The 17034-nt window shown below is 45.7% G+C and overlaps 1 protein-coding gene across 1 annotated transcript in view; it reads left to right on the top strand.

Moving 5' to 3' along the window:
• The window catches only part of CSUI_003880 (start domain-containing protein), a 22072-nt gene extending 5076 nt beyond the window's left edge, over positions 1–16996 (top strand). The window contains exons 6-20 of the mRNA XM_068064075.1: positions 265–663; positions 1495–2120; positions 2851–3539; positions 4278–5575; positions 6288–6365; positions 7168–7551; positions 8491–8637; positions 9034–9231; positions 10009–10185; positions 10991–11116; positions 11639–12013; positions 12405–12663; positions 13513–13622; positions 14172–14354; positions 15007–16996. Coding sequence (XP_067923945.1) covers positions 265–663; positions 1495–2120; positions 2851–3539; positions 4278–5575; positions 6288–6365; positions 7168–7551; positions 8491–8637; positions 9034–9231; positions 10009–10185; positions 10991–11116; positions 11639–12013; positions 12405–12663; positions 13513–13622; positions 14172–14354; positions 15007–15120 — 5163 coding nt within the window. The 3' untranslated portion in view covers positions 15121–16996. The remainder of the gene's footprint in view (positions 1–264; positions 664–1494; positions 2121–2850; positions 3540–4277; positions 5576–6287; positions 6366–7167; positions 7552–8490; positions 8638–9033; positions 9232–10008; positions 10186–10990; positions 11117–11638; positions 12014–12404; positions 12664–13512; positions 13623–14171; positions 14355–15006) is intronic.
• The last annotated feature ends 38 nt before the right edge of the window (positions 16997–17034 follow it).

The raw sequence follows: 17034 nt of genomic DNA, 5'->3' as shown, positions 1-17034 counted from the left end.
TCTGTCACAGTGGTGAGGATGTCTTCAACCCTCGTAGTTCTTTTCATCTCCTTCGATGTTGAGAGTACTTATAGATGCATGCACATCAACGTAATAAAGATAGTGGCACTCCCAGTCTCATGGTTTCAACATGAAATCTTCTTCACCTTCCACATCAGTCCGATCATCGGGATCATTCATTTGTCTCTCCTTTACGTAAGCAGTCTATCCTTTTAAGATGATTCTAGTTCTTGTGCGTTTTGTGGGTCCTTTCTTCTTCTTCAGGCTGCGTATTTCGGTTATCCAGCCGCGGCCTTCTTCCTTTTTCTACGCTGTCTTCGACGTCTCCTTTCTGTACTTTTTCTTNNCTTTCTCTTTTGCATCCCTTCTCTTCGGCGTTTACTGCATGCGGTTGTCAAAGCAGAAGCAGGACCAGGTGCGGCAGCCCTTGAGGCAGTGGCGAAATCTCTGGGGGAAGGAGGGGGAGATGATGGAAGTGCGATTCGTTCAACTGTCGTTAGTCCTACTTACGCGGCGTCGTTACTGTCCTTAGTAGCAGCTGCAGGGGCGGCAACTGCTGATGTTCTTTTCAGCTGTATAGACACCCCACCTATCTCGAATGGCCTTCTTGGAGTTGGTGTCTCAGCCTTCATTCTTTGGAAACTTACTGAGCTTGGAAATCTAGTAAGTCGGGTGGCTCATGGTCCGAGTTTCTTTCTTTCTTTTCTTTTTTGTATTGCTAGTTTCTTTTAACTCTCTCTATTTGTATGCACGTCTCGGGTGCACATGATATGAGTGTGATATATATATATATATGTACGTTTTGGGCGTATCCATGGGGAGGATCATTCAATACATCTCTCTCTGCATTGTGCCGTTGTCAGGAATATCTCCTTTCTTGACTCTAGTGGCCCATGAAGCCTGCGGCGCGCTCGGAAGGGATAGGGGGGTGCATTTGGCGAGGCGTCTGTCCTTCGACCGCATGGCGTATCGACGTTAGATCCGCTTCTTAGTGATCTTCGTTCAAGAGAGTGTTGAATTTCTTCTCTCCTTTCTCTGACTGAGGGTTAGAAGACTTTCATGAGGCTGCTGCTGATTGGAGGGATGCGTGTGTAGTGGAGCAGCTGTTTCTTTCTCTGCGAAGGAGTGAGCAAGGCAGTTGGTCCCTGCGCACGGATATTGTTTCATTTTTTCGGTGTACATGTCTTCTTCTACAGACATTCTTTAGGAGATAGGAGCGGACGTCTTTGTCGTTGGAAGACTGCGCTGAGATCGATCCATGGTGACTTTCATGATCTGTCCTCTCTCTCTCAATGTGTAGTACCATATACTCAACAGCTGTGCCATTACGCGCATATCCATATATATGTACTTATATGTGCGAGCATATCATTTCAGAGGCTTCTCTTTTCATCTTCTTCTGTTCTCTCCGTCCGAGCTTCCCTATGAGGACGCCACAGCTTGGGGGGTGTTGACTTTGTGTTTTCTTTTTCATTTCCTCTTCTGTTGTTTCAGCTGCCTCTCTTCCGATATAGTCTTGGATTATCAGGCCTTCCACCATTTTCTACCTTTGCTTTATCGTTTTCTTCTCCCCTCTTTCATCCTCCTTCTCTTTGTTCATCTTCCTTCTTTCTTGCTTGGCCTGTGAAACCTATCCGCAAGAAAATCCAGGAAGTTCTTAGCTTTGCTTCATCTCCCTCAGAGAGTCTTGATTTCGCTTCTCACCCTGTCTTCCGGAAAGCTTTCCTAGGCTCATCGTCTCCAACTAGAGGGGCAGGGAGATTCGGAGGACCAGGAGAGAGCCGTCGAAGCAGCCAGAGAAGTAGTAGTGGTCAAAATGTATGCTACTATGCTGGTACAACTCCCCAGACACCCTCGCTTCCCTTATCGCCTGTAGGAGGTGGAGAGAAAGGAAGCCGCACTGTCACTGCTTCATCTTGTTGGGGTCATGGAGACGGAGGAGTCTTCAGTGAGATAGGAGGAGGAGGTGAAGGCATAGATACCCTTGGAGAAGATAGAAAGGCTTTGCATGCACAGCAGCACCAACAGCAGCTCTTCACCAATCCAAGGATATATGATGTAGGAGGAGGCATTGAAACAAGAGAAGGTGCTCCTCCTGTTGTCGGCGCGAAGAACACAATGTAAGCTTCCTAAGAGAGGTTATACATATATCTGCGACTCGTGTAAGAAACGGAAAGTCATATATATATATATATAATATACCTCACACTTGTAGCCTTTGTCCTTGTAGTGGGTGGTAGGCCTGATAGAAGAGCCGAACCGTCGTTTGTGTACTAGCATCTATTTCTTTGTTTCCACTTGCTTGTCTTCTTCAAGCGTTTCTCTGCCCCATGTGGGATGCTTGACGCGAAGTGTCCCGTAGTGTGTACCTACAGCAGTGGTTCACCAAAGATTCCGCACGAGGTGGCTCATTACATGCTTTGTGACCCTATTCCTAGAGTAGACTTCTCCCGTCTGAACTTGAAACGCCGAAGCTCGACAGAACTCAATGTAGAATTTCCCTATCCATGGACATTCACATACAGGTTTATTCTCTGGAGACTGTTATCTAGAGAAACGACATTCTCCACACTCCTGCGCATGTGTAGAGCAGAATTCAACTGTGTCTCCAATATTTGTCTGTAGTCTTTCTGAAGGCAAGACATGTGAAAGCTGAATAGGCAGACGTTTATTGTGTATGTATTGGAGACATGGTTTGAACGTGATCTTCTCGTTTGTATACTCTGCGTACAACTAGTATGGTTATATCAAAACTTTATCAGAGTCAAGATGTGTCTTTCCAGTGAACGCCAATGCTTGGCCATGCATGCGCATGCATTATTCTCTTTTTGCTCCTGTCTTGCTTTTCAGACATGTTTTCTCTCGCGACAATCTCACCAAGTTTGGAGCCTCAGTCATCCTTTACATTCTTCTTGTTTCGTTATATCTCACAGGATTAGGTTTTCCTCCTTTCTTTCTTATTCCTTCGAGTCTTCAAGCTGCATGCGTCTATCTGGCACTCTTCTTTGTGCCTCTTCTTCCTGGTCACCTTCCTCTTTTCTCTCTCCCTCCATCCATCTTCTCTTCTACCCTTTGTGGTTCTCCTTCGTCAGTGTCTTCTGAAGCGACCTCTTCTTCCATTCCTTCAGCTACCTCGTCGCGTACTTCTCATTCGTCTTCGTTTTCCTTCTTCGCGTGGCCATTTTACTATCTCAACCCATGGAGCATTTGGTCATCTTCTATAGTCGATACGATACACACGTCAAGCATCTATCGTTTATTTATACATCATAGCCCCTCTCGTCTTCTATGTCAGTATCCCGATATCTTTATCTTTCCACTGTTATCTGTAAGCTTTCTTGTCGCTTTGAGACTGTTTTGTTCTCTCGCCTCTTCTTTAGCCGCATGGCTTACCGTTGGAGAAAGATGCCCTACAGCAAGAGGAGGGGATGGGGAGACCTTCCGTCGAGGTGATGAAGAAGAAGAGACGGAAGACGAAGAAGATGATGATGATGATTCACGGCATCGTAAAACTAAGGAATTTTCTCTCGTTCAACCGGGTAGGCTCTTCTCTTTAGGTGAAGTGTTGTACAATGAACTCGCTCTATATACACTCGATCTTTCAGGATGTGTGAAGGTTCGTGTTGATTCGGGGAACCACGATTGAAAGTGCAAGAATAAGAAGACGACCAGGTTCTTTTTATTTGTTGACCTTCCATATATATGTGTATGTACACGTTGATCTACAACTCTTTGCTTGCTTCAAACTCTGTGTTTGCTTTGGAGCTCCGATGCATGCAGAGAGATGAGCAGACGAAAACTGATTGTGTACGTGACGTGTGGTTTGTGTCTCTGACATCTACCAGGACATTCTCCATGTCTCTGTGAGATTCTTCTCCATAGTCGTAGCAGTTTTCTGTGTACATTCTCTTAGGTTTGTTTTCACCATCTCCTTTTGGCTTCTAATCGATCGGTGGTGTTTATGTATGCTACAGTGAAGTTGTTTCGTTAAGGCGGAAGAAAGGGAGAAGATCTATCTACCCGTCTGCCTATATGCCGGTCTGTCCTCAGTCTTTCTATCGATCGTTGATCTGTCCCTATCTCTCTTCAGCGTATTTATCGCTTGACTTCTCTCTTTAGCTATCTCTATCTTCATTCTGTTTATCTGAGGATACGAGCCGCGGGGCTAGCGAAATCAGAGATGAGAAGATCTTTATTTTCAGCATATGGTGGAGAGATTTCTCTGTATGTTGTGTTTGGTTTTGCTTTTGCTTCTTCTTCTTCTTCTGTTTCTGCAGATTTCCTTGTCCGATCTTACATTCAGGTTTCTTCTCTTCTCTTCTCATGCCTTTGTTTCTTTACGGTACTAATGTCATGCCAGGTCTTTCGTTTTTCTCTTTCCTATTCTCTTTTGGCTCTCTTTGTTGCTTTATGTCTTTCTCCTTCTTGTCTTTCTTTTCTTTCCTTGACACCTCATCACCATTTTCATACACTCTTTCTATCACTCCTCTCTCTTCCTCGCTCAAGTTCTAAGTCCTCAGCGTCAGCATCTTCCTTTTCTTCTTGTCCTCCATTTTTCTATTCTTCTCTTTCTTCTCCATTTTCTTCTTCGTTGATCTCTGTTCCCACATCCAAGAAAACATCTTCAGGGGCAGGGAGTACTTTTAGAAAGAACAAGAGCGTAGAAGAACAAGAAGCAGAGGAGAGAGTTGTCTCTTTGTCTTCTAAGCGATTTCAGTCGTTTCATCTGTTGTTTCTCTACACGTCAGTTCTCCTTCTTCTTCTTCCTCTTTCTGCATGTCAGGATTCTTCTTTCTTTCTTCTTGTTCCCTGCTTAATCTTATCATTTTTCTTTGTCCTGTTTTCCTCGAATCACGTCAAAAGGGGTCTTCTTCAGTCTCGCCGATCTTTCAGTGGAGGCGGAGAAGCTTTAGTCGACTTCTTAGATGTTTGGTTACCTCTATGGAAAGCTCAACAGATTGTTCTCTTTGCCGTTACTTTCACGGGGTTGATCCTTTCCTTTGTCATTTCTTCTTCTTCTTCCTCGTTATTATCCTCTTCGTCATCTTCCCTTTTGCCGAATTCTCTTCTTTTTTCTAACGAAAGTCTTACACACACTCATCATCCCTTTAGCGAGACCGATGCCCGATCTCCTTTTTCTTCTCATAGACAGGAGAAAGAAGGTCTAAACAAAGGCATGCATGAAGACATTCCTCTTCCATCTTCTTCTACTCCTGAGATCTTCGAACATATCTCTTCACAGTCTCCCTCTTCTATGATGGAACAAGGTCGGAGTAACGGGAGTAGGACTGCTAGTGTATCTCCATCTAACGAAGGAGATGTGATAGGCAATCACATACCACAGACCCAGTACCATAGAACTACGGCGACGCCATCGTTACTATCGCCGAGAAGTATGAAGAGAGAGGGAGAAGATACTACGGGGGGTAGGCAAGGTCCTTCCCTGGAAGATGTCTTTTTTTCTTCATCCACAGTGTCATCCATCTTTTGGTTCTTTGTGAGTATCGAACAAGCTGTTCTTATCTCGCTTGTTCTGCTCTTCTCTTCTTGGGTTCTACCAGCTACCACGCCAGCGGTAAGAGAACAAAAGAGAAAGAGAGACTATACGACGTGACAGAAAGAGAAAGAGAAAGTGAGATGTTCTTGTCTTCTACGCATTCAACCGATTATAGCCCAGTCTCTTGAAGAAGAGGTGTCTCGCGCTACGATCTCTGTTCCTTTGTTTGAAGGAAAGAAAGGAAGAGGTTCTCCTCTTCACTCTCCTTCTTGTTTTCACTAAGGTCTTCACTTCATACGTGTCCTCAGCTTTCTCCCTCGTTGGAATCTTTTCCCACAAAAACAGAAGAGTCTTCGTGAAAAGAAAGTGATAGACCTTTCGAGGTTCTTCCCGTCTTTACGCAGTCACATGCCGGCGTGCCTTGTCTTCCTCTTGATGTGAACTATGGACTCTTTAGTATAGCGGCGATATAGTTGTGGATGTATACCGCTGTTTACGCTTGTCTAGTTCGTTAGTATAGCTGTTTCACAGCATAGTCAGGTTTCATTTTGATGAGTTCTCCGTTACTAGCCTGGCGGGTAAGCGTATGTAAAGGAGAGGGAAGATGAGTTTTCATAGAATCTACGCGGATTACCAGTCTGAGCTAAGGTCAGTCATGTAGAGTGATGAAGAAGAAGATGGAAGAAGAGTCGAAGGAACCAAGTTACCAGGTCGTATCACCTCGTTTTTTTTTTGGTTTTTGTCCCTTGGATTGATATATTCATACATGTCTGATCGGGTGTCTGTACAGCTGCGATTGATTGTGGAGATGGCTGAAAGAGAATTAAGTGCATGTGCATTTGGATTTGCTCTGCGCCGACGGGATGAGGTAAGAGGAGACAATTAACTGGTCGTACCCACAGATGAGGTGACCCCCAATGAGATGCTGTGTAGAAAGGAAGAGAGGCGCTTGGCAATATCTGGAGCTTGAAGGAGTTGTATCCGTTACTGTCTATCTATCTGTATATAACGCGAGTCAGTTCTTTCTGTAATGTGTAGGAAAGAGAAAAGAGACAACTCATCTTCCCTGTGTATGAGTTCACATGTTTTGTCTCAATGTGTATCGCAAGAGAAGATGTGCTGATCTTTCTATCCACTTGACATTCCATTGGCGTAGTAATTGAATACTAATCCTCTCCGGATTCCCTGCCTTCCACCTAGTGCCTGTTCACATCAATGTTCGCTTTCTTATCGTGATTTTTCTTCGACTTCTTATTCTCGTATCGTGAGATTCTTTTCCGCGTCTCTGGTATGCTTTCTTTTCTTCCCTCATGATACCATTCTCGGTCGGCTTCCTTCTTGGCAATCCCAAGCCGACCAAATAACCGCCTTGGACAATTCTCGCAAATTGTAGGAGAAGTGCGGACATCTCAAAGATTCGAGCACTTCCGTCTTTGCCATCATCCATCTCCGAGCTATATCAGAAGATCTGCTTCTTTCATGCAGACATTATGTATATATATATATAGATGGAGACAATACGTGTATGCGCCCCTGTCTTATCGTGTCTTTTCGAATCGTTCCTCAAAAGATAAGCGTTGTTGTTCTTCTTCTTCAGGTCTTCTTTTATCTTTTCTCTCTCTTTCGTGTTATTTCTGTGTGTATATTCTCCCCCTTGTCTCTTTGTTCAGCTGGAAGAAGACAGTTCTCTTCCATTAACCTGTCGACTTGTTAGCTTACCGTCTCTAGCAAACATTCAAGATGAACTCAAAGCGTCGAGCCTGTTGACACGTCTCTCTGATTTCTTCTCTCCTCCTCTTTTTCTGCTTCGCCCGAAGATGAGGAAGAGGAAGACGACAACTTCATCCTCCTCGCCCAGTTGCCGGTCGTCTTCTACCTCTTCTTCGACACCAGTGTCGAGTTTATTTGAAGAAGGATATCTTCAGAGAATGGACATGACAATCTTCGGAACAGCAGCTGCGATCGAAATTCGAGAAGAACAACGAAGACTCGAAAAGAGAAAAGAAGCGACTTCATCTCTTCCTCCTGTAGTACAGGTCGATGCTCGGCAGTTGGTAAGTTGTCAAGTCATTGATATAGAACTCAAACATCTTGTTCTTCTTCTCGTAGCGCTTCGTTTCTCTCCTGCTCATCTGTTGTCATAACCAAACACATACCATTCTGTTCTGCCTTCCTTCTTTGGCGTAAAAACACAACTTTTTCTTTCGTCTATCTACCTGTCTTTGATCTGTCGATCTATCTATTTGTCTGTCTTCCGTTCCTGTCTGCCTCTGACCTGTCCACCTGTCCTCAGTCTGTCTACATATCTCTGGATCTCTGTCTAAGGTTGTCATATCTGTCTATCTATCTTAGCTCTGTGTATTTGTGTATCGCTGATCTGTGTACCTATCTATCTAATATGCCTATCTTTCTATTTATATCTTTAATTTATCTATCTTTATCTACCTATCTTCAATCTATCTATATAAAGGGTTCAGGGGTGTGTCTATGTATCGCTAATCACTCTACCTATCTATCTAGTATGTCGATCTATCTATCTATCTATTAGTGTTGAGCTCATTCGACTCCTCTTTGGCTCTGCGTGTGCCCTGTAGCCCTAACACACGCTTGTGACACACAGGTAGCTCTGTCACTTGTCAGGTTTCTTGGCACGTCAAACCGCCTTCTCTCTATATATATCTGTATCTACATCGGGAGTTGTGTGACAGGGTTGGAAGTTTTCGCAACGCTTCTTTTTTAGTACCCACACTTACATTCAACCCTGAAGTCATCCTCTGTACTCATGGTGCTCTTGATCCCATCTATACTTTTCCATCACTCGTCTTCTCTGTTCTGTCTCTCTCGCCTACTCTGTGTGTTTGTTGTTTTCTATCGCCTGTGAGATACAAATTCAATCATCCTGCCTGCCTCTCCGTTTTCTTCGACTTCACGTAAAGGCATTAAGTTCTATTAGCATCGTTTCTTCTGTGCGGCATCTGCCCTTCTTCTCTCAGTCTGTCGCGACAGATCAGTTCATCGCCTCTTTACCCAGAGGCCCAGGAAGCACTGCAGTTACGACAGCTATCAAACTTCCTCCATCTCCTGCTGGAGCTACAGCAGGTGCATTGTTAGAGAAGAAACGAAGTTCAGAAACTCGGAGGGTAAGAAGATCATTGTCGGGCATTTGTCTTGTTTCTTTCTTTCAGCTCTTTCTTCTGTTTGTTTTCCTCAGTGAGGGTTATCATCAAACCTGTGGAGCTATGACGAGGTATTGTTATAGAATACCGAGTCCTTGACAGAAGTGCTTCTCTACGATGTCTGCATGTCTTTCATCCCTATGTGTCAGCCATTGGTAGGGCATTCTGCATCCCTGTATCTCTTCCAGGTGTCTCGTCTCGTCGATCTCTTTCTCTATTCATCGTGCGGAACCAAGACAAAAGCGAATTCAACCACCTTTTGTTGTTTCCTTCGGAAGGCTCTGCTCCTATAGAAAGAAAAAGACAAAGTTGTCTCCTTTCTATCATCATCTTCAGTTTGCTCTCTGCATGTTTCTCCAGGTCGTAAATCGTTACTTGGGGGAATGGCTCTTGAATCGAGATAAGTCAGAGAGTATGAGTCCTTTAACTCAGCACCTTGGTATTCCTTGGGTGGTTCGACAAGCTGTAGAAAAGTTCACGCCGAAACTCACATACTCGTATGATGAAGGAAGTAATGAGCTCTCCATCGCAACAACTCTCACTGTTGGACTTACAAAGGTAAGATGGTAACGAGAGCGACTGCGAGAGAAGATAAAAAGAAGTTCTCAAGCAGACGTAGATAGAGGTTTTAGGTTTTCAATATATGTGTTACGCGTATTTCTGTTTCACAGGTGGACAGACCGTGAGTAGTGAGTAGAGTGGATACATATCTCTCTAAACGTTGTTTTAGCCTCATTTCTTCTGGGTTGGTTCATCACCCGTGTTAAGACAGAAGTCTCTCCGTGTCTCTTCTTTTTTCTTTCCATCGAAACAAGAAAACGTTTCATTCGCTAAGCGATCCGAGCATGCACCGCTATGAAAGTTCGCAGCGTGGGCTACCATACAGAGGTGATGAAGAAGAGGCATGGGTATGAAGGCAAGAGGATGGCGTGGCTTTCTGTTAGCGGGGTTTTCCAGGTGCCAGGGAGAAGTGGATTTGCAAGGCCATTTTGCGTCGTGTTCGTTTCTTTCTTTCGTCTAGGCCTATTCTACCGGTTTCGCTCCTCAGTGTTCAACCTACCTACCTGTCTATCTCTTTCTCCTGTCTGGGTCGCGTGAATCTTTTCTGAGAATGACACATGGAGATATATGTGTATACACATACCTCCTGAACCCTCTGTACTCCGTATGGTACCGCTGTAGGAGTTTCTTTGTCTCTATACGTCAGGGAGAGATGTAGTACTCCACGTGGGTGCGTCCGAAGGAGGGCCGAGGACGACTAGAAGAGTCGTTTTGCTTCGTCACGGACAATCCGCGTGTTATAAGTCATCTCTGCGTGTGTCGATATCTATGTAGACAATCAAGCTAAATCTCTCGGGACTTGGAGTGGAACAGAGTGATGAAGATGCAGGAGGGGCATGGAAGTCTTCTACACGTGTAGAAGGAGATCTCCTAAAGACTGTTCAGAGGAATGAATCTCTCAAAGCTACTCTGTATGAAACGAGGCGTATCATTCGTTGCAGTGAGAATGAGGTAAAACCAGTTCACCGAACTACTTATCTCTCTTTTGTCCTCGTCTCTCCCCCTGATCTCTTCTTTCTGTGAACCCTTGTTCTCCTCGTAACCCGAGAGAAAAGACTCCTAACACGAGTGAAGGAAAGCGAGACACAGTGTAGATGAAGTCGAACAAAGACGTCTGCTAGACGACTCCTACGGAATCCTTGGTCATGCTTCCTTTGCCTTCCTTCTCGATTTATACGTAAATAGAAGGTGAAATGTTTTTGCTGCTCCTTCGCTTTCTTCTTGGATGTATCCTTTCTTCTTCTTTGCCCCGAATTTGCTCCTCTTATTGATACACGTAGAGTCGCGGGGAAGTCTTTTGGAGGGAGAGAGAGAGACTATATCTCTGTATCTCTGTCCTAGGCAGTCAAGTTCTTGTTTTCCTGTTCTGTAAGGAGATGGCAGCGAGAGGTACCACCATGGTAAGGCGGGGGTGTGGGAGTAGGCAAGGAAGGAGACGCCGCGCAGTAGCCTAAGAATTTTCACCATCCCAGGAGGGCTGTATGTTGTTTGCTTTCTCTTCCTATCTTCTACGTCATGAATCCTCATTCTTATGTATCTGCATTCACATAGTTAGTTACGTCTATACAGATGTAAGGGTGAATGCATGATTACATATGTATGCACGATACATATTTATGTATGAATGGGCGTGTGTATGTACATCAGGGTGTGTGTATTATTGAAGCGTCTTTCGGATTTTGTTTTGTTGGTGTTGGTATCTCTTTGGTTGGAATGTGACGTATGCTGGGGTGCTGTCTGTTTTTCTCTGCTTCAGGATGATTACTCTAAAGACCAGCTATGGTATATCGCACATCTCCATAAAGATGATATGGCTCGAGATGTTATTGTAAACCGATACTTCGATCGTGTTAGTGGACCACCCCCTCTTAACGAATCTGACGTAAGTCTTCGTCCACCTTTCTTCTTCTCTTCTGACATGCAAACCGCGTGCAAGTCAAATCGATACGGAAGAAAAAAAAAGAGAAAGAAAGAGTGGATGAGAGGCAGACAGAAAGGGAAGACGATTAAGGAAAGAGATCTTATCCTGACATACAGCTCTTCTCCGTGCCTTCCGATTCACATCTGTTTTTTGTACATGCTGTATGATACGAGAATCTTCTTCATTCTGAGCGCGGACCTCGTCCCTCTAGTATGTCATACATTGACGAGATCCAACAAAGAAACTGAAGGCATCAGAAGTTGTCGAGAGAGCCTTAGACTAGCGATAGAATCACTCCAGTGTCTCTCAACTCAGGAAAGAGAAAGACAGAGAGGAGAAGGAAAGTGGACTTCTCGCGTTTTCTCTTCTTCTCCTTTCGTCACGTTGGACTTTCGAAAAGTCCAGGGTGGTCCTGTCTTTTTTCGTTCTCTTTTGGATTCTGGAGATGTTTCCTTGATGCTCTTCTTCTTTCTTCTGCTGTAGACTCTTCTTCTTGATGTTGCTGAGGACAAGGAAGGAGAACGTTTTCATGGGCCCGAGCTAGTAGATGTTCCATCTGGTTCAACAACCACAGAAGGAGGGTCAACAAGTACACCTGTACCTCCCAATAGTAGAGGAGAAGGCGAAGAGGGAAGAAAAGAAGGAAAGGAGACTAAAGAAGAGGATGAAGAAGAAAATCGAATCTTGCAAGAGAAGGTAAGTAAGAACGAAAGACAGGATGATGTAAAGGAGCCGGTGGCAGCAAGATATAACAAAAGAAGGAAGGAAGGGTGCCGAGGAGGAAGGCGTAGAGAGAGTCTCATAAGTTTCTTAAAAGGCATGTTTGCAGATGGATATCAGAACGTGAAGACGCTGAGAGTGAGTGAGTAAGGACGGTGTTTAGCTCCCCTAGGACACGAAGCAGATAGATAGGCACCGCTGTCTTGTAACGACCGTCTTGCTTTTGTCTTAGCTATCCTAACAGGTGTCTCACGTCTCTCTCTCCGCATAGCCCTGGTTTACGTAGTAATATATATACGTGTGTTTGTGTGTGGGTTTATCATGTGTCTATGAATTCGCTACGTCCTCTTACCTTCACGTCTCTTGTTGTTGACGGGGATCGCACCGACTGCAGGTAGGTAGATAGGTCTTTCACCGGAGTATATACACGACCTAGGCGAATCACGTGCTTAATCCCTTCCATATGAGAAGCCTCTAGTCTGTCTTTCTCATTCTCTTTCGACCGACTTGCTTTCTTTGTCATTTTCAGGGTGAGCAAGCCGTAGCTGCCGCTCAAGTTCTTATGGATGAAGCCTTGGGACCTGCAGCCTCTTCTTCCGGTTGGTCTATAAGCAGTGGAAAGAGAGGAACAAAAGTTTATCAGCGCGATGATCCTCATGATAAGAATCTCCCTGTAATTGGCATGGGCTCGATTAAGCTTAATAAAGGGAACATCACCCTTGAGAATGTTGTCGATTACCTTACTGACTCGGCCAGTAAACTCGAGTTCGACCCTCAAGCTCTTAAAGGTAGGTAGGATTGTGTACAATCCACCTCATACAACATTCAAGTGTACATCTACGTATGTGTACACAGGTGGAGCAAGGGAAATGTATACACCTGTACATACGTATGAGGCGTGGTGCTAGGGCTGCCGTGTGCTAGAAAAAAAGAGGACGGATACATACAAGGCGTAGTGAGTGGTTGACAGAGAGGAAGGGGCCGGTTGGAAAGCCGCGAAGGAAGGCATGACGGAGACACACCGTTTTCATCCCCTGGTATTTCCCTCGATATGTGTATGTCCATGACCGAAGGAAGAAGAATCTACACACTGTTCGAAGAACAGAGAGAAAAAAATTTATCACGAGGATCTCGTCTTTGTATCATCTGCAGCAGCCAGACAGTGCACGCGTCTCCGTAGCCTACATGTGTGTGTCTGGCTAGACAGAAGGAGAAATCATCGGGTCTCCACTACAGATACTCGAGCTGTGTAACGAGTATGCGTTCAGTGTTGGTTATACATCACTCACAATTCCAAAGTAGGCGACTTGGGTACTGTCGGTCGAGGAACATGTGTCTCTTTTCAGGGCTAGAACGCTTCACGTATTGATTGCTTCTCGATATTTGTATAGGCAGTGACTCGTATGTGAAGGGTCGGCACCTAAGCACCTATATATGTTTTGTGTGTACTGGTGTAGATGATTTCATGTGAGTCCGCTTTTTTCAAGTGTATGCACACCTTCGCCCGCGCGTTCTGCTATGCTTTGGTGAACGATGGGAGGGAGAGATCTCTCCTGTTGTTTTTACTAGGCTAGTATGATGAATGTCGTCTGCTCTTCATGATAGTGGTACGAATGAACGTCTCTTTGTGGTTGCAGCGACAGAGCTCGAGTCTCTAGCGTGTGGAGGTCGCGTGATGTATCAAGCATTTAAAGGTCAATGGGGCTTCTCGGGAAGAGATTTCGTTCTTCTTTGCTATCGGAAGGATGTGAGGCTTTTCCGTAGAGCTAAGGAATTCGAGATGAAAACTCTCTACATGCCCTTTTCTCAAACACCTGCGCGCTACTCAAGAGTCCCCTGTCTCGTTCTTATAGAAGTTCCCCCACTCCCCTTCCTCTTTTCCCTCTGCGGTAACTCTTCTTTGACGCTGTGACGCGTCTTCTTCTCTTTGGCACAGCTACCATGTACTACTGGCAGAAAGTAGTAGTGACCGAGGTGGAGTGTTTTGCGAATCGCTATTCTCCTTTTCTGATTCTGCTAACTGGAGTTTCTCTAGAAGATCTTTTCACTTTGTAGCCCTCTCTTAGTTGCTGTCAGAAGGAGAGATGGTTCTCTTTTGTGATAGGGCAATGACCATACATTCTGACTTTTCTCGTAATAGCTTTGACGTGTGGATTGCGTGTTGTAGAGCGAGACTGAAGCAGGTGTATCGTGAAGGCGTGAGGGCTAGGAAGGCAGCCTAAAGAGGAGGAGGTTATCACGCATGTACGATTTTCTTCTAGCGTCCCAACATTGTGTGTTGCATTGTTTGCCGCAGGTGTCGGAGAAGAGAATTATCATAGGCTTTCGCTCAAACGATGGTTCATATCCAAGAGAGCCTCCTCCTGAAGAACTATGGCCACCCAATGCAGGAGAGTTTGTACGGGCGACGCTGTTGAAGGGAGGGTATGATATTCAAGTTCTTGATGACGGGTCTATACAAATCTCTTTTCTCATACAGGTAACCATGTGTCTTCTGTCTATACAAAATAGATGTGTCTGGACGTGTGTATACCTTGATATATTGGTTGGTGTACTGGATGGGATCTATATGGATGTATGTCTTGGAAGCTTGGCTAGGTAGTAGGTAAGTACGCAAGATACACATGCCTACCTACCTGCCTAGTCAAGCTTCGAACTTCGTATTGGCGGGTACATCCACTCGCCTTGTTGCATGCTGCACGTGTATGCGTGTAGACACTGTTGTGTCGAGCGCTTTCTTCTCATATTTGCGCAGCGGAGCTGACAAGAGACGCCATGTTCTTGCACGAGACGCGTTCCCGAGGATGTTTTCGACCCGACCCCTGCCAGACCCCCCGGGCGCGAGGGGCGTGCATGTTTCCTACTTCGCCTGGTGTATCCTTATACATGAGTCAGTAACCTTCTAACAAACGTGTGTATGTGTATGTATTACTGCTGAGTTTTCATCTCGATTCGTTTTCCGCCTGCTGGGAGTGGTACGCGAGTGATACCCCATACGAGTCCTATAGTAGTGAAGTTTTATTAGAGAGGCAAAGGAATTGATCGTCCTTCCAAGGATCCGCTGTCATCTGGTGTAAGATGAGAAAGGTCTGTTTTTGTGAGGAATGTTGGATGGCTCTTTCTCTTTTCAGGCAGATCTGAAAACAGATGGTGTCCCTGCTTGGATAAACAAGCGTGTGAAGGCCGAACAGCTGAATGTCGTAGCATCGATAAAGGAGCATCTCGAAAAACGATATGCTGCTTAGTGAAGGATGTGGTCTTCACGGAGATACACTGGTCTGTTTTTATTGTAGACGAGGCAGTTGTCTCTCCTCCTCGCAGAAGCGGAGCGCCTCTGGAACTGTGTGTTGTCGACTGCAAGAGAAGCGATGGATATTTTAACAGAGGTGCTGAGAGACCGAAATTTTCTCGGGTCGTATCGGTGGAGATGGTGTAACGTATCACGCAGAGCGCGATCGTTATTCTTGACGGAGGAACCCGTTGGAGTCAGTTCTGGTGGTGTTCGGGTGATGGCATTGTGACACAGACCAGTAGGACGTCTCCATCTGAGGCGTACGCTTGTCGGCGTTTCATAAAGCGTTCTTTCTGTATATAGGACGACGGCGTCGAATCTCGATGACAGAATCTTCTGTTCGGATAGTGAGACGTGTATTTCATTCTGGCTGTGACAGAGACGTGTTGTTCTCCATCTCCGTGTATTTCTGGTAGACATCGTCTCTTGCGTGTAGCGTGTGTTCAACGGATATCTGTCTTTTCACAACACAGCGCTCAAAGGCACGACAGGCGCGTGCGTGATACATAAATCAGTTGTTCGTGCCGTGCTGGCAGCGATAGGCTTTCCTTGCTTACACCCTGTGATAGAGGGGCTGGGTTGGTGGGATAAAATAGAAAGTGGAAGACACTAATCGAGATTTGCAGTTCCTTGTCCTGTGATTCACATCACTCGTCTGGTTCCCGTCGCTGTCTGCCCGGGACGGCCGCAGCCAGTGTTAAAGGCTTGTTTGGTTAGAGGCTCTTACTTCTTTTGTTTCCCCGAGCCGAACAGCTTCCCTTGTCTTGTTCCTGTCAGTGCGTTTTTGGTTCACGCATGCGAGATACATGGCTTTGTGCTGGCGGCGTACGTATTAGTCAACCCACATTGCCTGGTAAAAGGTGTAGCCGGTAGTAGGCACGCGTGCGGTGGCTTCGAGACCACTGTCTCTATGGAAGGTCCATATTCCTCCTACGTAGATGAACGTGGCGTTGCGCATTGATCTTTCATGTGGTACTTTTTTTTTGATGTGTTGGTGGGGGCTCATTCCAGATAAACTGGGTTTGCTGTTTCCGGACAAAGGCCTCTTTGAACTTGGAGGAGATGGATTTGTTTGAGTCTGATCTGTTCAGGAGCCACGGGTGATGTCGGCTTACGTGTTCCTGTCCTCCGCTGGTTCGGCCGCAGTCCCTACCGGCGGTATTGTCACTTTGGTGCGCTACGGCCTCGGGGTGTTTGATTGTGTTGTTTACTGGCGAGGGCCGGACTTTGGCTGCCTCTGGCAGTGCTTCGTTTCGTCCGGGATTAAACTTCTTTAGTTCAAGCCTGGTATTTTTCTGTTGTACTGGTTACGATGGAATGGAATACGGTCATCAGGCTACGGCCATGTAGCCCCTTCCCGTACGCCGCTTACCGCGGCTTTACGAAGAACGCGCCGTCTCCTGCACAGGGTCGCAATGAGGATGCCCTCGGATGGTGTCAGTTCTCTTATCCATGGCTCCGTAGTCGCAGATTTTGCAGTGTGTTGTTCTCCCCGGGGTGAAAGTCGTTGGGGACTCGATTACCACTGTCGATCGCGCTCGTGTCGATGTTGAAACTGCATAACGTCGTGCGGCACTTCCGGCTGAGAATGCTAATGAATATGACGACGACTGAGATTTATTGGCAACACCGACACCGGTTTAAAGATTGACCGTGCGGTTTCTCTCAATTGTTTCAAGGGCCATCCAGAAAGCGCAGTCAAGTTGGCTTTCTGCATTTTGTTTGGTCGTCTTCTTGTGTTTCTGAAAGCACGTACTGGTGTCGAACGTTAGAGCCCTGTTTTGAGCGGCAGTCCTGTCCTCGGAAACACTCTAGTCCTGGGGAGGTGGCTGGACTGCAAACAAGGAAACCCATTGGTCGTAATGGC

Source organism: Cystoisospora suis, assembly GCF_002600585.1.
Source record: "Cystoisospora suis strain Wien I chromosome Unknown contig_1749, whole genome shotgun sequence".
Lineage (NCBI taxonomy): Eukaryota > Apicomplexa > Conoidasida > Eucoccidiorida > Sarcocystidae > Cystoisospora > Cystoisospora suis.
Note: the sequence above shows the minus strand (reverse complement) of the source record. Positions and strands in the feature narration are given on the sequence as shown.